The sequence below is a fragment of the Nicotiana tabacum genome, chromosome 14 (assembly GCF_000715075.1).
Source record: "Nicotiana tabacum cultivar K326 chromosome 14, ASM71507v2, whole genome shotgun sequence".
NCBI lineage: Eukaryota > Viridiplantae > Streptophyta > Magnoliopsida > Solanales > Solanaceae > Nicotiana > Nicotiana tabacum.
In genome coordinates, this window is record NC_134093.1 from 99804510 (window position 1) to 99828180 (window position 23671).

Below are 23671 nucleotides of genomic sequence, written 5' to 3' on the forward strand. Positions count from 1 at the left end.
AGTGGCAAATTCTGCTCACAGAGTTCGACGTCGTCTATGTCACTCGCACCGCAATGAAAGCACAAGCTTTGGCTGATCATTTGGCAGAGAATCCAGTCGATGATGACTATGAGCCACTAAGCACATACTTTGATTCTTCTGTACCAATAATACGGCAGAATACGAGGCTTGTATCATGGGTCTGAAAATGGCCCTCGATCTAGATGTACATGAACTATTGGTTATGGGAGATTCTGACTTGCTTATCCGGCAAGCCCAAGGCGAATGGAAGACTCGAGACATCAAGCTTATTCCATACAGACAATGTGTGCAAGACCTGAGCAAAAGATTTAAATCCATCGAGTTCAGGTACATTCCCAGGTTTCACAACGAGCTAGCTGACACCTTGGCTACCTTAGCATCGATGCTTCCTTATCCAACCAATATTTATATTGATCCATTAGAAATCCAAGTTCGGAATCAACACGGTTACTACAATACAATTGAGGCAGAACCATATGGTGAACCATGGTATCATGACATAAAACAATTCCTGAAAATAAGGGAATACCCATAGTATGCCAAGGGAGATCAAAAAAGAACTATATGACGGCTCGCTGGTAGTTTCTTCCTGAATGGGGAAATTTTGTACAAAAGGACCCCAGATTTAAACTTGTTGAGATGCATAGATTCCACAGAAGCCGAACGGATCATGAATAAAGTGCATTTGAGGGTATGTGGGCCTCACATGAATGGATATGTTTTGGCAAAGAAGATTCTACGGACAGGGTATTATTGACTTACTATGGAGCGAGATTGCTTCAGTTTTATTCGCAAGTGTCACCAATACAAATTCATGGCGACCTGATTCACTCGCCTCCGTCGGAATTGCATCCCATGTCCTCTCCTTGGCCTTTCTTTGCTTGGGGAATGGCTGTTATTGGGCCAATCGAGCCAAAAGCTTCACATGGGCATAGATTCATTTTGGTCGCCATTGATTATTTCATCAAATGGGTGGAGATAGTTACTTTCAAAGCAGTCACCAAGAAAGCAGTGGTAGACTTTGTTCATTCCAACATCATGTGTCGCTTTGGTATCCCAAAGACTATTATCACTGACAATGCAACCAGTCTAAATAGTCATCTGATGAATGAGGTATGCGTGCAATTTAAAATTGTGCACCGCCATTCTACCCCTTACCGGCCAAAAGCCAATGGAGCCATTGAAGCGGCTAACAAGAACATCAAGAAGATTTTTAGGAAGACGATCCAAGGGTCTAGGCAATGGCATGAAAATTTTCCTTTTGCTCTTTTGGGATACCGCACGACTGCTCGCACATCAGTGGGTGCAACTCCTTATTTGCTGGTATATAGAACTGAAGCTGTAATACCTGATGAAGTCGAAAATTACTCTCTCCGAATCATTGTGGAATCGGAGATTGAAGACACTGAGTGGGTCAAGACCCGATTAGAACAGCTAATGCTAATTGATGAAAAACGACTAGCAGCAGTGTGTTTTGGCCATCTATACAAGCAAAGAATGGCACGCGCTTATAATAAAAAAGTGTGCCCAAGGCACTTTGAGGTAGGCCAGCTCGTTTTGAAACGCATCATTCCACACCAGGTAGAAGCTAAAGGAAAGTTCGCCTCGAACTGGCAAGGAGCCTACATCATCAAGAAAGTGTTACCAAAAGGGGCCTCGCACTTGGTAGATGAAGAAGGACGAGTGCTAGACATGACTATTAATGCAAATGCAGTCAAAAGATATTATGTTAGATATATACCCATTGCGGAACTTTCACGCATGATTTTATCAGATCGAGATAACGAAGGCTACAATTGCTAACTATCCCAAATAGGTGTCACCCTTTTAAGTCGTATTTGTCTTCTTTGTTTCCCCTCTTTTTAGAACCTTTGTACTTGTAAAAAAATAAAATCTTCTGAGTTAGTGAACTACGTCCGACCTGATTCCGAAAGGATACGTAGGCAGCCTTACCCTGGGTTCGGTCCCATCACAACAAAAAATCCATATTCCCAATACTCCAAAATTGGGGCAGAAGTTTGTTTTATTTTACGTTTTTTCTTCTGTAAAAATGGTTCCAAAAGTGTAATTCAGTTCAAGGTTCTTTTCGCCCTTTCCCTATTAGGAACTTCTGATCGATCTTTGAGAATGTTTGAAGTCCCCGTGCCAAGGGCATTTGGCAACCTTCCGCATGTAGTATCTTAGTCAAAAAAAATGAGAGAGTCTTATCGGTGAAAACCCGTAAAGGCACAGTAAGGCGACAGTGAACAGAGAAATGAGAGAGTCTTATTGGTGAAAACCCAGAGGGGCACCATAAGGCGACGGTGAGTAGAGAAATGAGAGAGGTTAGTTAGAGAAAACCCGCAAAGGGCGCTACTAACCAAATGAGGGTCTTCGATACTCCGGCATGTGCACAACCAAGACAGTTTCAAGATGAACATTTGCGATGGATTTTGAGAATTAGACATCTCAGACGAACCAGGCGTCTAGTCCAAAATGCATTTCATGATTCATTGAAGTCGTTACACACCTACAGATAAGTCTCTCTATTTCTCTCCCCGAAAGGGACACCTTTGGTTTAAACACAATTCCTTTTTTACTTTCAATTGCTCTTATGTTTTTTCCATAATTTTTCTTTGAGTCCCTTTTGGTCTAATCTTGCATCAAAAGCGAAGCAAGGAAATGGTTGCAAAACTGGTTATAGTTTTCCCTTACTACCGAGCATAATTTGGGACACATACGGTATCGACAAAGGCACGAATCCATTTGTGATCTCTTTTGATAAGCCGAACAAAGTGTCTCAAAGAAACCAAAAAGGTCGCATAAGCAAGACTTGCTTCATGGGAAAAGTTGATAAGCACTACAGACACAAACTGGTACTGGGTGCAAGACAACTAAGTTCAATTTTAAAGGAAAATTGCCTTGCTTTAGGGACAAGGATTAGAGGCACCATGGACATCCGGGTATGAAACAATCAGGGGAAACGTCGGAAAACTGAGGTCTCCAGAAAGCGACATAGAGTGTCTGAGCATCTCGGTACCACATTGACAGAATCGGATCTTCGACAACAGTGGCCGTAAATTCAATCCACTCAGGGCAACAAATCCAGAAACCGACCACCATATTGAAAACTCACAAACTTCCTTTGTTTGAAGCAGGAACAAAGCAGTGCAGCATGAAGATTCTCAAAGGACGAATGTCACCAAAGGTAAGTTCCGCAAAATCTCCATTTTCATTTATTCACTACTGTTCATACAGACCATTTTCGTAGCTTAACCCAGGTAGAACCTTTTTTCTCCTAGGGGGATCCAACTCATATTTTCGGGTAGAAGTACTTACTCTTCACCTAGGTTGTTTTACGTAGCTTAACCCAGGTAGAACCTTTTTCGCCTAGGGGGATCCAGCTCATATTTTCGGGTAGAAGTACTCTTCACCCAGGCCTGTTTTATGTAGCTTAACCCAGGTAGAACCTTTTTCGCCTTGGGGGATCCAACTCATATTTTCGGGTAAAAGTAATCTTCACCCAGGCCTGTTTTACTTAGCTTAACCCAGGTAGAACCTTTTCGCCTAGGGGGATCCATCTCATATTTTCGAGTAGAAGTACTCTTCGCCCAGGCTTGCTTTTTGTAGCTTAATCTGGGTAGAACTTTTTTCGCCTAGGGGGATCCAGCTCATATTTCCGGGTAGAAGTACTCTTCACCCAGGCCTATTTTACGTAGCTTAACCCAGGTAGAACCTTTTTCGCCTAGGGGGATCCAGCTCATATTTCCGGGTAGAAGTACTCTTCGCCCAGGCTTGCTTTTCGTAGCTTAACCAAGGTAGAATCTTTTCACCTAGGGGGATCCAGCTCATATTTTCGGGTAGAAGTATTCTTCGCCCAGGCTTGCTTTTCGTAGCTTAACCTAGGTAGAACCTTTTTTCCTAGGGGGATCCAGCTCATATTTTCGGGTAGAAGTACTCTTCGCCCAGGCTTACTTTCGTAGTTTAACCCAGGTAGAACTTTTTCGCCCAAGGGATTCAGCATTTTATCAGTAATACAGGGTACCAACCCCTAGTTACATTGTCTTTTAAGTAATACAGGGCACCAACCCCTGGTTACATTTTCCTTCTCCGTAATATAGGGTGCCAACCTCTGGATACAATTCCTTCTCCATAATATAGGGTGCCAACCCCTAGTTACTTTCTTTCTCAGTAATACAAGGTATCAAACCCTGGTTACTTTCTTTCTCAGTAATACAGGGCGCAAACCCCTGGTTACATTCCTTCTCAGTAATACAGGCTTCCAACCCCTAGTTACGTTCTTTTTTCAGTAATACAAGGTTCTAACCCCTGATTACGTTCCCTTTTCAGTAATGTAGGGCGCAAACCTCTAGTTACAATTCCTTCTCAGTAATACATGGTTTCAGCCCCCGGTTACATTCCTTTTTCAGTAATATAGGGCGTCAATCCCTAGTTACGTTCCATTTTCAGTAATACAGAGTACGACCCCTGGTTACATTTCCTTTTCAGTAATTCAGGGTGACAACTCTTGGTTACATTTTCTTTTCAGTAATACAGGGCGCCAACCCCCGGTTACATTTCTTTTCAGTAATACAAGGCACTAACCCCTGGTTATATTTTCTTTTAGTAACATAGGGTACGCCACTTCCTAGTTGATTTGAGATTAAATGCAGGATACACCACTCCCTAATATCTTTGTTAATATAGGGTACACCATTCCCTAGTCGGATTTTTCCAATATAAGGTACACCAATCCTTAGTTGAGACATCATTTTGACAAGAAGGGTACACCATTCCAAAACAACCACCATTATCATGTTTTCACAGGGTACACCATTCACGACACTTTAGTGTATTTAATAATGAAGTAGTTTAGAATTTTGTTACAATAACTCACAAAATTTTTCTAGTGAAAACTAGGGCAGAAAAATTTTGTTCGTTTGTTTGTTTTGGTGTTTGAGCAGGTTTTACCTCGAGTCACAGGGTTCAAGATGACCAAAGAAGAATTCTCAATCCAGAATAAAGAAAAGAAAAGGAAAAGAAGTGAATCCAAATGCAGAAGCAGCTGAAAAGGATATGGACCACTCAAGACATGACTAAAGTTACGAGCTTTACATTTTTCGTTTTGATCAGAAGAAGCCGTAGAAGAATGAACTACCACATCCAGCTAGATAGCATCAAGGTTCAGATCAGAGTCTGCGTGAAGAACCAGTCAAGACTCAAGATCAAATTTTAGAAGACTTATAGATAGGAATCTTGTAACTGATAGCTGATAGGCTTGTTTAGTTTCTTTTGATCTTGATGTAATAACAAGACCGCGGACCAGAGCCTCGACAAAACCTCACTCGACTCTCCTACTCATCATTCCACCATTCCATTCTTCCTCCTTGAACTACACATAGCTTAATTCCCTTATAACCAGGGATATGTAGGCTATCCAAAACCAGGACTTGGTTGCACCCTTTTCTTTTATTTATTTTTCCTTTTTAAATAATAATTTGGTCAAAAATTTAGTCACATGGCTTACCTTGTTTTTGCTTGAAAACTCCTCATGTTTCTAAGCAAAGAGGGGCATGTTGTGAGCACCTAATTTTTTACTATGCGTGAATTTCCTTTCTACTCATCTCACCAATACCTCATTTTTTACTTTTTCCACTCACACTTTCACTTTTCCCATGCACTTTCCTCACATAATCCCTCCACCAACACACACGGACACTCACAAAAAAAAAGGAGTTTTATCTCCATCCCAAACACATACAACAAAAAGTCAAAAAATGGAGGAGGAAAGTCAAAAAGGGGAAGAGGAAAGAGGGGGACAATACGAAAAAATGGGAGTAAAAAGAGGAAGAAAGAGAGAATAAAAAGAGCACTACTTCTCATTAAAAAAAACTTAGCAACCCTTTTTTCTTCTTCTTAAAGCAGCGGAAAAAAAAAAAGAAAACGGGATAGTTCCTTCTCAAAAAAAAAAAAGATGAGCGGCCTTAGCTTCTCCAAAATCAGCACCTAAAACCCACCCCAAAAATTATAGCAAAATCAGCTGTTAAAACAGCCAAAAATAGTAGAGAAAATCAGCTGAAAAACCAGCTACAAAACGACCACCAAACTTCCTAAAAACAATCGCGAAATCCACAAAATAGCAGCTGAAACTTACCCCAAACACCACCAATAGGAGGTTGTTGTTGAGGTCGTCATCGAGGTTTCCGGTCAGAGGTATTTGTTCGTAGTTTTCTGCCTTCAAGATTGGTTGGTGAGTTCTCTCTGTAATTCAATGCTTGAAATTTTTTATTAATACAATGAAGAAAGTTTTACTCCACCAAAGGTTCGCTACATCCTTCATTTTCTGTCTAAATAAATATTTTAAGCTCTTGTTTAGTTCTTCTATGCGAATGATATGTGTTTCCATGCCACGAGTTATTATATTATTTATGTAATTTCTTCATGCTTAGTTTTTTTTTCTGATTCAAGGCAATTGATTGATAAATTACTTAGATAACATTTTTTATAAATTGTAGTAAGATTTAATCTTCTTAGAAAGACTGAATAATGAAGATTTTATAGCCGGCAAGTGGGTTGTTAGACAAGATCATTGGGCCGTTGGGATTGTTGGATATGTTGTTAAAGGGTTGGTATTGAGCTAACATTTGTCATGATAATAATTAGAGTGTATGAGCGGTTAGGACTAATTGGACCCAGTAGATTTCTTTAAAAAGGTGCATTTGAGCTTTAATTTCCTTTGAAATATTCACTGGTCCATTAGCTTAATAACTAGAGTACATAACGTCTTCCACAATAATTATTTATCCATAATCAATGACCTTGCAATAATCTCAAAATTAGTTTAGAAAAAAAATTCTTAATAATCGCTAGTATGCTTTAGGCGCATATTAATAAATAAATTATCATGATTATGTACACATTCGTGTAACATAGTTATAATTTTCAAAATTAAAATTGAAGTACGCGTTCGCGCAACTTTGGGCAAAATAATCTTAGTATAATAAAATGTTATTAATTGTGTACACATACGCGTGATATGATTTTGGCACAATAAACAAAACGGATTCACACACGTGATTCGTTTCAAGGATAATCCCATATTTTAATGATTAAAAGCAGATAGATAAAATATAAAAATTAATCAATCACAGTTTATCCAAAATTAATTCAAGCCAAGTTGTAGTCAATAAAGCGACCGTGCTAGAACCATGGGACTCGGGGAATGCCTTACACCTTCTCCCCAGTCAACAAAATTTCTTACCCGGATTTTATTTTCGCAGACCAATAATAAATAGAGTCATCTTTCCTTTGACTAGGGATTCAAATAAAAGGTGACTTGAAACACCCAAAAATCAATTCGAAGTGGCGACTCTGTAAATAAAATAATCCTTACTCAAATTCTTCACTTTAAGTTGGAAAAACTCTTTAACCCATATAATAATATATATCTTTTTGGGGGTAAAAAGGGGTGTGACAAAAGGATTAAAATATGGAATAAGAATATGTGTTTTTGCAACATGTGGAGTAAGTAAAATCCAAAAATGTTCTAAAATACATACTCATCATTCACCGCATAAATATTCTTTGCATTATAATTGTTTATTACTAATGTGTAGTTTAAATTTGGTCTAAATCATTCATAAAACAAGATTTAAGTATCCAACCAAAAGACTAATTCATGAATATTACGATGGGAATATCATTCTAATAGCCACTCGTAGCAGAGACTGACCTATGTTCAAAGTAGAGGGGTCATTAGACTCTATTAACTTCGGCTAAAATTTTAGATATATATGTGTATCTATGTTGAAAATGATTATATATTTTATGCGGAATCCTTAAGCTCAAAAGTTAAATAAGACACTGGTTGAGTAGTTCTCTCATGTGCGCCGCCACCTTCAGATCTTGGGTCCGCCTCACTCGGGAAAATACCATGAACATATACATTAAGAATCTATACAAATAAGATGAAATTCGATCAAACAGAATGAAAGAACCGGAAATTGTTGCATAGTTTATTCTTTTCAAATTGAAAATCTTTATTTTGGGAAGTTGAGAAAAGCTAAGCAGTAGAATATAATCTTTGTTTGTGTGTTCTTCACAAGTTTGAAAGATCATCTATCGTCCATTTTTGAAGTGCATGTTTCTTTTACAAATGCTTTCTCCCATAGAATCTAATACCAATGAGTGACCACTGAATAATTACTGATAAAGAAATGATTCTCTTCTCCTAGACCCCTATATATATATTTGCAATACTGAAAATTTTTAACAAGTTGAGCTCTTTCTATTCATAAGTTGTAAATTCTTATTATTGGGAATTTTTTCCCTTTTTAATTCCATCCAAGAATTGAGTAGGATTAATGGCATCCAGGAGAATTCACAAGGAACTAAGGGAGTTGCAAAGAGACCCTCCTACTTCATGCAGTGCAGGTAAAGACTTATTGTTTCCTCTTATTTACCAGCTAGCGGATCGGAAAGATTTGTATGAAATATTCTACTACTGCCTAAGCTTTCCGATCAACCAATCCCGTATTTCAGTGTTAGGAAGGCCCTCCCCCATGCCCCAAGGTCAAAAATGATCTCGTTAAGCAGCAGGTGCAAGTAACACATCTGGTCTAACTAGGTGTTAAACCATATTATAAGTGAATGTGTCAAAAGGGGACGAGAGACGTAAAATTAAATGTAAGAAAATTATCTTCAAAGACCTATAATTTCTTGATATTCATGTAAACCTAACGAAAAGTATGGCAGTGGAAGAAAAAAATCTATATATAAATGATACCAATTAATCGGGTTTAAATCTTAATCACGTTAATACGTTTATTTTAGATCCACATTTGTTATGAGTCTTTTAATCTTGTCAAAAACACCAATTCTAAATACTAAAAAAATCTTGAAATTAGTTACAACTTCGTCATTAATTTGTCACTAAATTGCTCGTAGCTAATATAATTTTTTGATAATCTTTTGCTAATCTATCGCTAAATAAAATTAGTGACAAATTATTTTATCTAACTGCAGAATTTGTCCATCGCTAATTATTTTTTTTAGTAGTAATAGTTGTTTATTTTCAGGTCCTGTGGCACAGGATATGTTCCATTGGCAAGCAACCATTATTGGTCCAAATGACAGCCCTTATGCAGGTGGTGTTTTCCAAGTGGCCATCCATTTTCCTCCTGATTACCCTTTCAAACCTCCCAAGGTATTTTTTTTTAAAAGTTATTTAAACTGATACTATCAGTGAATTTTAATATGTATTATTATTTGTTAATTATTATAAATAATATTCATATTGGCAGGTGGCTTTCAAGACCAAAGTTTTCCATCCAAATATAAATAATAATGGAAATATTTGCTTGGACATTCTCAAGGATCAATGGAGTCCTGCCCTCACTATATCCAAGGTTCTTATTACTATTTTTATGCCTCTTACTTTCCTCTCCCTATTTAGTATTTACTACTAATAATCTACTGATTCACGAATTTTCTGACATGGTGCAAAATTAATTATTTCTTCGACAACCTAAAAGACAAAAAGTTTTTTTTTCCAATATACTAGTAACTAGTTTTTTTTTACAAGTTTAGCATGTCCGGGGACTTTGACACAACAACAATAACATATCCAATGTGGTCCCGTAAGTAGGGTCTGAGGGTGGCGCAGGGGCGGCTTAACCCTAAAGCCACTAAAGCATTGGCTTTAGGCCCCCAAAAAATTAAAGCCTCAAATTTACTCAAATTATATATATAATATAAATAACTATATATTTATTATTAATGATAAATGGAGTTTTTAAATGAAAGATTGTCAATCTTAACCAATAATTTATTATCAAAATTTATTAATTTTGCTACAAGAAGCTACTAACATTATATATATATATATATATATATATATATATATATATATATATATTATATATATATATATATATATATATTATGTTTTCATAACCAGGGTTTACTGTCAAAATTAATAACTGTCTGGACTATATAGTTCTTAACCTAGAGTACCATCGGGGTGATATAGTAAACTTTTAACAACAAAACATGCCAACAATGTAGACTAGTATGACTAAGTTTAACACTTAAGTATTTAGCCTATCATTTAGGCTAAATGAATATCTATAGTATATTAACTATAAGAACAGATGAAATACCTGAGACCGCCGGATTGTGGCCAAGTGACCTTTTTGATTTTTTATTTTCAAAATAAAATATTACAGGGAGAGATTTACAAGAGGATTCTTAGAGAGAGGGAGGGCTATGCTAGAGAGAGGGCAGAGCGTTTGGCTGAGAGCCTCCTCCTCTAAATAAATTCTAACTCCTTTTATAATGGAGTATTTAGCTAAAAACAAAAACTAAAAAGTTAAATGGTCGACAAAGAAAAAAGAAAAGTAATAAAAACAATCAACTTTTCAAAAGTTGATTCCTCTGGTCCGGCTATTTTATTTAAGTTTTGGGTCCCATGACTTCCAGATAGATACTCGGCTCAAGAAACGTATGTTAGAAAATAAAATTGTGAGAACAGAAAATTGAGGTTTTGTTAGTGTAATTATGGAACTTATGCCCTCAATATGAGGGTTCTGAGCGTATGGCAGAACTTCTTCAGAATTTACAAAGCCAGCCAAATTTAATTGTAGCAAAAACTAACAATTTTACACGAACACAAAGTAATTATTTCGAAGATAAGGAAAATAATGATTATATATATTATTTTGGAGGTATAAATAAGTATTTATAATGTTTTAGATGTCTGTCAACACATGTTTGTCAAAAACAGACTTGACAATTTATATATGACAATCATTAGATTTAGGGTTGTTCATGGTTTGACAAAAAACCAATCCAAATCGAAAATCGAACTAAATCGATTAAGTAAACCGATAATTTTTTTGATTTGGATTGGTTTTGGTTTTAAATTTTAAAAACCGATAATATTTGGTTTGGTTTTAGTTCTATTATAAAAAACCGAAAAATAAACCGAACCAAACCGATAAATTATATATAAAATTTAATAACTATTTATATAAAGTATCATATCTTTTTGTAAATAATTTTAAATATTTTCTGCATTTTAATTATTATATATAGATTTTGGTTTATACTACTTATATCTTAAAATATTGCCCAAGCCCAAAGTAATAGGAATAGGCCAATTTCTTTTCCTTAAGAGACTCAAATTCTCTAATATCTACTTTTGCCTAACAGAAGAGTTACAAAAAAATCTATCACAAAAGTCAAAAAAAGCTACTAAAATTGAATATGATATTGTGGATTCTATCGTTCTTTTTTTAGTTTAAATACATAATTTTTACTTTTAAATGGACAAAGTTGTTTGTACTTTGGAACCTTTATTTTGGCTTGTTCTTTTGATTCTATCATGTACTGCAACTTAGTTCACCCGGTACAGTTTTCTATCTTATATTATTGCTACAATTTTAATACTCTGCTTTATATTATATGTTACAGTTTTAAATGTAAATAGTTAAAAGAACTATCAATGTATGTATTTGAATTTATGCTCTAGTAGTATTTAATATTGTTGTATAGTGTCGTTTTACTATTATCGACTTATCATTAGCTTATTAAGAACCGAAAACCCGAACCAAACCAACAACAACCAAACCGATGGTTTGTATTTAATTTGGTTTGGTTTTGGTTTTAAAATTTTAAAAATCGATTAAATTGGTTTAGTTTTGGTTTTAATAAAAAAACTGACCAAATCGAACCGTGAAAATCTCCCTAATTAGATTAAAATTCAATACTATTTAAACTAATAAAAATGTTTAAATGAAAAGATTATAAAAATAAAATATTTCGTTTTGGGATACTCTTTAGGCCCAAGGCCAAAATTTCCCTCCTATAATCTTACGAGGTCTTTACATAAATAGCCAGTCAGATTCACTGTTTGCTTTTCCTAATTAGTATAGTCAATATACATAGATTATACACTGACTATACAAGGTTATACACATAATATTACGTGAATTATACATATATTATACATATTTAGTTTAAGCAGTTAGATAGCCTCTTATTTAGGTTAATTCTTCTAATTTTATTTCTAGTGTACTAAAAACACAGGTTCTCTAAAAACACTCTTTTCTTTTTGTATTTTATACGTATGAATACGTAACAACTTGCCTTCTTTTTTCTTCTCAAACACTAACTCCTTTTTCACATATACGAGTATTAGACTTGCATATCGTAATAAGTATGAATTTTGTGTACAAATAGCCACGTGCAGGTTTTCTAGTCGATATACATAGAGTATACATTGATGAATTAACCTCTTTCTACGTGCAGGTTTTACTTTCCATATGTTCACTATTAACAGATCCAAATCCAGATGATCCACTGGTTCCAGAAATTGCTCATATGTACAAATCTGATAGGAAGAAGTATGAATCAATGGCTCGTAATTGGACCCAAAAGTTTGCTATGAATTGAGTTGTTTTATCTCAAGAAAAGCTCGTGTGCTATATTTTGTAACAAAAGATTAATGATTTCCTCCTCCGCAGGCATGTAATAAATGCACAAAACTATAATACTTGTGAAACGAGAATTTGTCACACTTGATATATTTAACTATGGAAAATTGGTTTTAATATATGGGCTTTTTTTTTATCTTTCTTACTAAACAATAGGAGATGTTATGGATGGAATTTCTTTGATTAGGTAACTCCTTTTTTGGCATACTTCTTTGACTTGAATAAAAATTGTTTGGAATGATTTGAGATAAATCTCCAATAAAATTGATTTTAAGGAAGTATTTTTAGATTTCAAGAAGCTAAATGGCCAAAAGACTATTAATTAAAAGCTCAATATGGTAAACCTACTTGAATAATCATTTTTTTGTGGACATGACAACTAAATGGGAACAAAGAAACTACTGGTATAGTACTATGTCCTATTTTCAGTAAATTCATACTACTAATTTAACAAGTCATCTTGGATTGTAATTATACACGAACCTCATATATGCATTTTGATTTAAATATTTTAGTTAATATATTCACCATGCGAAAAAGATTTTCAAAAAGATTGAACGACTAATATTGATTTGATTAGCTTCCCAAACATTAAACCTAATTAAGTAGAGGACAACTAGTGTCACACCCCTTTTACCCCACCCCCCCCCCCCCCCCCCAACACACACACACACACACACACACACACAAGAATGTGTTATGGATTGTTGTGGGTTAAAAGAGTTTTTCCATTTGAAGTGATATTTTTAAATTAGGGATTATTTTATTATTCAGAGTCGCCATTTGGAATTTGATTTTTAGTTGTTCCAAGTCACCTTTTATTTGAATCCTTATTCAAAGGAAGATTTGACTCTTTTATTATTGGTCTGCGAAAATAAAGTCCGGGATAAGAATTCTGTTGACCGGGGAGAAGGTGTAAGGCATTCCCCGAGTCCCGTGGTTCTAGCACGGTCGCTTTATTGACTACAACTTAGCTTGAATTAATTTTGGATAAACTGTGATTTATTGGTTTCCATGTTTTATCTATCCATTTTTAAAATATGAAATTTTCTTTGAAACAAATCACGTGTGTGAATTCGTTTTGTTTATTGTGCCAAAATCGTGTCACGCGTATGTGTACACAATTAATAGCATTTTTATTATATTAAGATTGTTTTGGCCAAAGTTGCGTGAACACATACTTCGATTTTAATTTTGGAAATCACAATCATGCCACGCGAACGTATACATAATCGCGATAAACTAATTAAAAGTGTGCCTAAAGCACTCTAATAATGTTCATTATTCTTCCTAAACTTTGAAATTATTGTGAGGCATAAGTTATGAAAAAGTAGGCTCTATCCGGGTTAGATTATAAATAATGGTCCATTAATCTTAAAATCCATATCTAAAATCAATCCCCAGCCAAATTTGTCATAAAACAAAAGTCCAAACCTTCTATTTTTATCAAAATAAAACACATAACCCACCTATTTTCTAGCCATGTGCAGCATGTTATTGATCAAACCAAAGAAGAATTAAAGCACCAAATGTCGACTAAAGGAAGAAACCATTTAATGTGATGATGTGGGGTTGTGGGGTTGATGATTTTTATGTGATGTTGTGATATTCTTATATTTATTTTTATACCTTGTATAATTTTTTTTGTTGTTGGTAAATTGATGACAATCTGATTTATGATGAAATTGAGAGACTGTGGCTATTGCCAGGCGGATTATAAAATAAAATATGGGTACGAGGTGTTGTGAGTAAATAATGAGGATATTGGCACGTGAATTGTCCGTGCAGTTGTGATATGAATTATGAGCACGAGGTGTTGTGATTAAATGATAATGATATTTGGCACGTGAATTGTCCATGCAGTTGTGTTATGAAATAAGGGCACGAGGTGCCGGGAAAATATGATGATTTTATTATGGGCACGAGGTATCGTGAAAATATGAAAAATGGATTGAGACCCGTGTTTACGAAAAATATAGAAATGGGGTGAGACCCGTATTTTTATGATTATGAAACGAGGTGTCACATGGTGACTTTTTAATTGAAAGAATTATATTCAAAATATTTATTTGAAAGGATTTTTACGTAGAAGGTATTATATGAAAGAATTATATTTGAAAGGTAATTGTTTGAGAAAATTACATTTGAAAGAGAGTTATTTGAAAGAATTATGTGTGAAAGATATTTATTTGACGGATTTGATTTATTGTGTGTAATTGTATTTATTAATTGTTGAGCGATATTAATGGTATTTTTATTGTCTATTGTGTATATTACTGGTTGTTTTATGTTACCCTTATTGTTATCTGCTTCCTATTATTTTGTACATTATATTGCACAGGCTATTACACTAGTGAGTGTCTTGACTGTACCTCGTCTCTACTCTACTGAGGTTAGTTTTGATACTTACTGGGTACCGACCGTGGCATATTCATACTATACTTCTGCATATTTTTGTGTAAAGTCAGGTATTGGAGTTATTGAACTTGAGAAGAGTTAAAGCAGGATCGTAAGGGTTCAAGGTAGAGCTGCTTGGTCGTCGCAGTCCCTTGGAGTCTTTTCATTTCATTGTACTGTTACGTTTTAATCCAACAGTATTGTATATTCGGTCCTCGTGATCATTTCATGTATTCAGTTAGAGTTCGTGACTCAGTACTACCAGTCTTGGGAGGTTGTACATTCATATTTGTTCCGCTGTTAGTTTTGGTTACTTATTTAATTAAAAAATAATGGCTCCAAAAATATAATTTAAATCGAATTACCTAGTCTTAGAGACTAGGTACCATTACGACGCCTGTGGTATGATTTTTGGGCCGTGACACTTGTTGAGACTAACTTAATCCCTTTTAAGATTCACATGTGCATGAGAGAAGAGAATACCAAGACTTATCTACTCCATTAAGAATGAGGCAAGAAAAGCTATCACAGAACTGCTCACACCATCATCACGTAAGAAGTAAACAAAATAAGAGAAAAATCAAACAAAAAATTCAAACATCCATGACACAAGATCTAAAAATTGAAAGAAGAATAGAGTTAATATATGACCTTTAGTAAAACGACTGCTTCAATGGGTTAGAGCATTAGAATAGTCTACAATGAAGAAAATGACGTCCAAAGCTGGAACGTGAACTAAACCTCTGACCGGGAACTTCAATCGGAACTTCGACGACCTCTCACATTAACCTCAACCCGAAAATGTTGTTGTTACGGGTTGTTTTGTGGTATTGTGCGAAGCCGATTTTGGAAGGGGGGCGTTTTTGCTAGATTTTTCATTGCTTTTTGGACTACTTTCGCAACTGATTTTTTTCCCCTTTGGGATGGATTTTTAGGTGTTTTATCGGGTCTTTTGGGGTTGTTTTGTTGTGTTTTTGAGCTGGAGTTTTCAACTGGTTCCCATGATAAAAATGTGAGTGAGTAGAAGATGGGTTGTGAGTGGGGGGACAAGCATGGAAGACAAGGAGTGGGGGACAAGGGAAAGTGGAGTGGGGAGCAAAGGAAAGTGGAGTGGGGACACGCATGGGAAGATGGGAGCGGGAAAGATGGAGTGAGAATTGAGATATTGGTGAGATGAGTGGGAAAAAATTTAAGCATGGTCAAAATTTAGTGCACACAGCATGCCCCTCTTTGCTTGGAAACATGAAGAGTTTTTAGACAAAGAAAAGATGAGCGATATAACTAATTTTTTGCCATACCATTATTCAAAAGGGAAGAGACAAGAGAAAAGAGTGAGACCGAGTCTTGGTTTGGACAGTCTACATATCCCGGGTATAAGGGAATCAAGTCGCGTGTAGTTCAAGAAGAGTGATGGAATGATGAGTTGGGGAGTCGAGTAAGGTTCCCTCGAGGCTCCGGTCTGTAGTTCTGTTATTACATCAAAATCAAAAAAAAACTAAACAAACCTATCAGATATGAGTTACAAGATTCCTATCTATAAGTCTTCTGAATCTTGATCTTGAATCTTGAATGGAGAATCATGCACACTTTTGATTTGAACCTTGATGTTCGCTAGCTGCAGGCGCTAGTTCATTCTTCTACGGCTTCTTCTAATCAAAACGGGAAATGCAAAACTCGTAACTTCAGTCAAGTCTTGAGTAGTCTATATCCATTCCATCTTCTTATGCATTTGGATTCACTTTTTTTCCTTTTCTTTTCTTTATTCTAGATTGAGAATTCTTCTTTTGGTCATCTCGAACCATGTGCCTCGAGGTAAAACCTGCTCAGACATCAAAACAAACAAACAAACGAAATTGTTCTGCCCTAGTTTTTACTAAAATAATTTCGTGAGTTATTTGTAACAAAACTATATACTACTTCATTATTAAAAATAATAAAAAAACAGGAATGGTGTACCCTGAAAAGATCATGACGATTTATTATGGTGTTCCTTTATTGTCAAAAAGATGTCTCAACTAAAGATTGGTGTACCTTATGTGGGGAAAATATGGCCAGGGAATGGTATACCCTATATTGGCAATGATATCAGGGAGTGGTGTACCCTGCATTTAAGATCAAATCAACTAGGGAGTGATGTACCCTATGTTGGAAAATACAGCTAGGGATTGGTGTACCCTATACTGGTAAGGAAATCAGGGAGTGGTGTACCCTCTATGTCTAAAATTACATCAACTAGGGAGTGGAGACCCTATGTTGGAAATATAGCTACGGAGTGGTGTACACTATATTGGTAAGGAGACTAGGGAGTGGTGACCCTATGTCGGAAAATACAACTAGGGATTGGTGTACCCTTATATTGGTAAGGAAATATAACTAGAGGTTGGCGTCCTGTATTACTAAAAAGGAAATGTAACCAGGGGTTGGCGCCTTGTATTACTGATATCAAATGTAACCAGGGGTTGGCGCCCTGTATTACTGAAAAGGAAATGTAACTAGGGGTTGGTGCCCTGTATTACTGAAAAGGAAATGTAACCAGGGGTTAGTGCCATGTATTACTGAAAAGGAAATGTAACAATGGGTTGGTGCCCTGTATTACTGAAAAGAAAATGTAACCAGGGGTTGGCAGCATGTATTACTGAAAATGAAATGTAACCAGGGGTTGGCGCCATGTATTACTGAAAAGGAAATGTAACCAGGGGTTGACGCCCTATATTACTGAAAAGGAAATGTAACCAGGGGTTGGTGCCCTGTATTACTGAAAAGGAAACTAGGGAGTGGGGACCCTATGTCTAAAAATAAAAATAAATTAGGGAGTAGAGACCCTATGTTGGAAAAGAAACTAGGGAATGGAGACTCTATGTTGGAAAAGGAACTAGGGAGTGGAGACCCTATGTTGGAAAAGAAGACTCGGGAGTGGAGACCCTATGTTGGAAAAGAAGACTAGGGAGTGGAGACCATATGTCTAAAAATATCAACTAGGGAGTGGAGACCCTATGTCTAAAAAAATTAACTAGGGAGTGGAGACCCTATGTTGGAAAAGCATATTAGGGAGTGGAGACCCTATACTACCATGATTTTGAATTTTCTTTCTTTTCTTTCTTTTCATCATAATTTTTTCCTATTTAAAAGAGAATGAGTAAAATGCGGGAAAGAATTTTGAGAAGACTTTCCTTTTTTGGGAGTGGTTGTTGTTGTGGAGCTATTTCAGTCTCCGCTTGATTTTCTTTTTGGTTGCACCTGCTTCTTGCAAGATTGCTTTGGATTACACCTGTTTCCTGTGGTTCAAACAAAGAACAATTTGTCAGTTTGAAACGGTGGTTGGTTTTGCGGCCTTGAGTGCTTCAGTCACTTGATCTAGGCCCGTCTTCTTTTATGGTACTTTCAACTGCAAGTGGTTGTTCCCTGAACACCGACTTCATTTCTGGCCCCGGAGAACCCTTGGCTTTTCTAAAACTTTACCATTGGTCGCGTGGGACTTAACCTTTTTCAGGTTTATTTTGCCTTTGTAGGCTTTTCACTTCTTTCCTCGAAATTTAACTTCAGAGCGTTGGGGAACCTTTGGCTGTTCAAACTTTGCCAAGACGGTTAGCCACGTGGGACTTAACCTTTTCAACTTTATTTTACCTTTGTGGGAATTTGACTTTGCTTTTCTTATTTCAAGAGTCTTTGACTTCGAGGCTTCGACCATCATTGCCAGTCGGAGTCGACTTACTGCCTCTGCCGAAGCTGGGTGCCTTTTGCATATTAGCTTATATCAAATGAGAACCTTGTAAATCAGTCTTACCATCCCTTCTTTGTCTTAGTTTCGGAATAGAGTTAAACCAAAAGGGATTCAAAGAAAAACAAACAATGGAATGAACAAATGAATTTAGAAAAATAGGTATCCCTTTCGGGGAAAGGAAAGAAAGACTTATCTGGAGTACATGCGGACTTCAATGAACATGACATGCCTTTTGGACTGGATGTTTGATCTGTGTAAACCGTCCGACTCTCAAAAATTCATCAAATCTTTGCCTCAAAATCGGGAAACCTTGCCCAAGACTGTGTCAATGCCAGTAACTGTGAGAATCCTCATTTTCGATCAGTGGCACCTTTTGCGGGTTTTCACCAACTGACCTCTCTCATTTCTCTTCTCACCATCGTCTTATAGTGCTCTTTACGAGTTGTCACTAATAAGATTCTCATTTTAATTTCTCTGCTTACCATCGCCTTACGGTGCCCGTGAGGGTTTTCACCAATAAGACTCTCATTTTATTTCTCTCATTTGATTGCATCGGATCCAAGTAATTGTATCTCCTATTTTGAACCTCTTTGCCGATTGATCGGAAGGACTTGAACATGATTTGGGGTAAAAAGAATTTGGATTGAATTATAACTTTTGAACCTTTCAGGCGAAACCATCACCGAACCATTATAACATCTGCCCCAGTTTCACTTTGGGGGGAATTTGAATTTTTATTTTAGTGTGACTGAACCCCAGAGAGAGGCAGCCTACGTATCCTTTTGGAATCAAGTCAAACGTAGTTCAATGTAACTACTTTTTTTTTGTTTTTTGTTTTGTTTTATATTTCTTTTTCCTTTTTTTTTTTTAGATTTTCATTCATTTATTTTTCAATAATAACTTCCAAGTTCCAAAGAAGGTAATCAAAGAAAAGGGAACCGACTCAAAGGGTTTGCAAAAGGTTGATAGTACTTGGATAGTGAGAAAGAAAGCCTTCTTCATCCTAACCGGGAACATTAATGTTATATAGAGGATCAAACATAATACCTTTTGACTGCACCTGCATTGACAGTTGTTTCGGGGATATTTCCTTCGATATTTCCCAAATACAACACTCTCTTTTGGCAGTACTTTCGTTACAATGTATGGACCTTTTGACATTTTTGATTCTTTATTTTATTTAAAATTATCTTCATTGCATTCTGATTTTTGATTCATTATTTCAAAGTCTGACAGCATTTTAGGATCTGGGCATGAAGTCCGCAAGCATGTCAAATCATCAAAATCTGCATTTAACAAAACCGAAAAGAAAATAAGAAAAGTGACAAGATTAAGAAAAGAGACATTCCTAGATAATGAAATATTAATTTTATTTCATTTTTTTTGGGTTAAATTTTAAAGATAGAAGAGTTTACATCGGAAAGTAAAACAACAAAGTTAAACATCCGGATCACACCCTGAAATAATCCGAAAGCGAAAAGGATAGCAAGACCGGCTATCGAGACTCTCGTCTGATAGGGAATTTTCAGGTTTGACGACCGTTTTTTGGCTTTTATTTTGTCTCGGCAATGGCTGCAATAACCTTCAGTGCAGGATCAAATTCCTCATCTTCACAAATCATTCCGACTATTGGCCCAGTGTTGTGAGCAGGCAAGGGATTGTTTGTCACATCATGAGCCTCCTCGTCTTGAAGAACTATTGCCTTGACTTTGATGAGGTCTTCCACTACTCTTTTGAGAGTCCAATAATCTTCAGTATCATGTCCCACTACTCCAGAGTGGTATTCACATCTAGCATCAGCCCGGTGCGAGGGGGACCCGGGGTTTGGCCGGTTCGGGGCCACTGGCTGTAACAGACCTAGCCTGACTAGCTTTTGGAACAAGCTAGAGTATGATTCACCAATAGGGATGAACTGATTCCTTCTGAGGGGCTCTCTTGGGCGAGGATTGTACTGGGAAACATTTGGTTGGGTATTATATGGAGCTCGGTAGGGACGGGCATTTTTGGGAGGTGGAGCTCGGTCTAGTGTATAATGTTGTGGCCGCGTGTGAGATTGCGCGTTCATCACTGCATAGGGAGGCGGTGCCATGACATAAGGAGCATCTTGATGGGGATAATAGTATTGTGGGACCTCAGTAAGCATATATGATTGGTTGAATACCCTGCGGGGGCCCCTCCAGCTAGAAGCCATCATGGCTCTCTTTTCTCTCCCATTTCTATTCATCAAACCCGCTGAACTATTCTGAACGGGCTGTGATGCGGCCTTAAAATCAGCTCGACTCAAGATTCGGCCCGTTTACAAGTTGTCTATAGTTTGTTGCATGGCAGTCACCCTATCTGCCTCTTGTGCCCTGTTGGCTAAATCCTTGGCGTGCTCCTGTTGGAGGACCTCAAATTTACCAAAAATTTCGGCTGCCTCTGTGGTTGTCGTTTGTCGGTCTCCTTCAGAGTCGCAACTGATGTTTTCTATGTCAACTTCGGCCTGGATCAGTCTGCGGTCCAGGTCGTCCAACCTTTGCACTAGGCTGGTCTTTAGGTCAGGCACCATTTTCACGATGGACCGTAATGCGTCAACCGTTCCCTCAAGGGTCGCGATGCGATCCCCATAATTCACCATAGTCAGAAATGGTGGTAATTGCAATGTAATCCCTCATCCGATGTCAAGCCTAGGCTCTGATACCAACTGTTACGCGGCGCCTTCCTGAAGTTTCTTGGAAGGGCGACGTAAGGCTAAGCAACTGATGTCAGTGCGATTGTTGTCCGCCAACTGAGGTCCCCTCCGTACGCTAGACTAGATTGTCAGTGTCGTACGGGAAAACCAATGTCATGATCAATTGAAGAGAGAGCAGAAAAGAAAATTGAGAATGAAAGAAAGCTTGATTGCATTAAATGAAAACTATTACAGAAAAATAACACGGTGTCGGGGGGGAGAGACACCAGTACAGAGAATTATTTGCTTGCTTGAAAGTTTGATTTCGACCATCTCCCCAATTTTGATAGCCTCGGCGAATGGTCTACCCATAGCAGACATCATGTTCTGGAAATAATCAGGCTCTTGAGCCTCTAGAAAAATAGTGATCAACTCATGATTATCCATAGGTAGCTTAACTCTAGCCGTTTGCTCCCACCACTTGATGGCATACTCCCTAAAGCTTTTCGTCGGCATTTTTTCATATTGGATAGGGAATTGGGATCCGGCGCAATATCAATGTTGTATTGAAATTGTTTGACGAAGGCCTGGGCCATGTCATCCCAGACATACCAGTGAGAGATATCTTGGTCAATGAACCATTCGGAGGCTACCCCCACAAGACTTTCCCCAAAATAAGCCATCAGTAATTCTTCTTTTCCACCTGCACCCCTCAGTTGGTTGCAGTACCTTTTCAAATGGGCGATAGGGTCGTCGTGTCCATCATATTTCTCAAATTTTGGGGTCTTGAACCCTGGTGGCAAATGGATATGAGGGAACATGCATAGATCACTGAATGAAACACTTTTGTGGCCACCTAGTCCCTGTATGTTCTTTATGTTTTGTTCAAGACTTTTCATTTTCCTGGCCATCTCATCCGGCTCAACCGTCTTGGCAGGCTTTTCATTTTTCACTGGTGACTCGTACTGAGGAGTCTGATTGTATGAAGTCGAGACCCTAAAAGCCATATTTAGAGAGTAGTATTGGCCATCATAAGCATGCGATGGTGGCTCGTTGTTTGGCCTCGTCATAGGAGGTGGTGGAGGGATTGTATATACCGGCGCGCCAGACATGACGAGAGGGGTGTTCCTGACTGGTGCGACTGGAAGTCGCATATTAGAGGTACTAGGGGCAGCATGAAGGCTGTAGTTTGGCACATACCCTGGTGGTAGAATGTGATCGCTCACTGCATAGAGCGGTGGTTGAGTAGCCTGGGGTACGGTGGAAGTTCCCTCTGAGGGACCATGGAGTGGAGGCTGACCGAAAACCCAAGCTTGATATACATCAGACAGTTGTTGTCTCAATTTTCTTATTTCCTCCAACTCTTGCTCAACTGACGAACCTTAGGGATTGTCACTAACTAACTCGATTTTATCACTGTTATCCATTACTACCGTTTCCTTTGATTTGGTAAAGTAATGATGTGTTGTCAGTTTCACCACAAACCAACCTCCTTAAGCTTACTATATAAGAGACAGCAAACGTGTTAGGGTTAGGCATTTTATAGATATGAATCACACGTAATATGACACGCTCCTAACATTATCACCATTTTTTTTCTTTGTCACTCACGCCTCATTTTGATCCATCATCTTAGAATCGTTGAAAAATATTTTGATCGAACCTTTTTTGGGTTGCCTACGTATCATGTCGCCGCATGAATCAGATCATTAAGTAGTTCAGGGAGATCGGGAATAAACTGACCCATTGTTTTTCTTTTTATGGAATTTTGAATTTGTTTTTTAAAAAAGAAAGGAATTCTAAAGGAGAAAATATTTTGGATTTCGATTTGAATTTTTGTTTTTGTTCTTTTTTTTCGAATGAAAGACTTCGAAAAAGAAGGAAAATATTTTTGGATTTAATTTATTTATTTATTTGGATTTTCTAAGGAAAGAGTTCTAAAGAGGGAATCAATGAAAGGAAAAATATTTTTGAATTTTTATTTTTAAAAATTGGGGCCGGAACCGATGAGGTTTGCCTACGTATCTCACATCCGGTGAGAATCAGACCCACGTAGTTCGGTCCAAGACTTGATAGATTTTGACCATTTTTATTCTTCTTTTTTTTGTTTTTTATTTTTTTATAGTAAAAAAAAAGATTATTTGTGCAAAACAGGGGGAAAGATTTTTTTTATTTTTTTTCAATTTCGCTTAACTAATTTTCTAATGCCAGTCAACAATACAAGCAAACCTTCCCAAAAAAATGCATCAAGTAGCACATAAGTGTACATGATGGTCGCAAAAGGATACCTGTCTTATACGGACCCGGCCCCTATGCCGAGTTTCGCTAAGTCAAATGCACATGATGCAACAAAGCGATCCTACTAGGAATAACCAAGCATGTGACTTGTTCTTCTAGGTTTTAAAAATC

The 23671-nt window shown here is 37.1% G+C and overlaps 1 protein-coding gene across 1 annotated transcript; it reads left to right on the forward strand.

Moving 5' to 3' along the window:
- Positions 1–8264: 8264 nt before the first annotated feature.
- On the forward strand, positions 8265–12630 carry LOC107789547 (ubiquitin-conjugating enzyme E2 5B). Its single transcript, XM_016611385.2, has 4 exons — positions 8265–8433; positions 9078–9205; positions 9303–9407; positions 12310–12630. Exons 1-4 carry the CDS (start codon positions 8364–8366, stop codon positions 12451–12453), a joined length of 447 nt encoding a protein of 148 aa, XP_016466871.2. The 5' UTR covers positions 8265–8363; the 3' UTR covers positions 12454–12630.
- The last annotated feature ends 11041 nt before the right edge of the window (positions 12631–23671 follow it).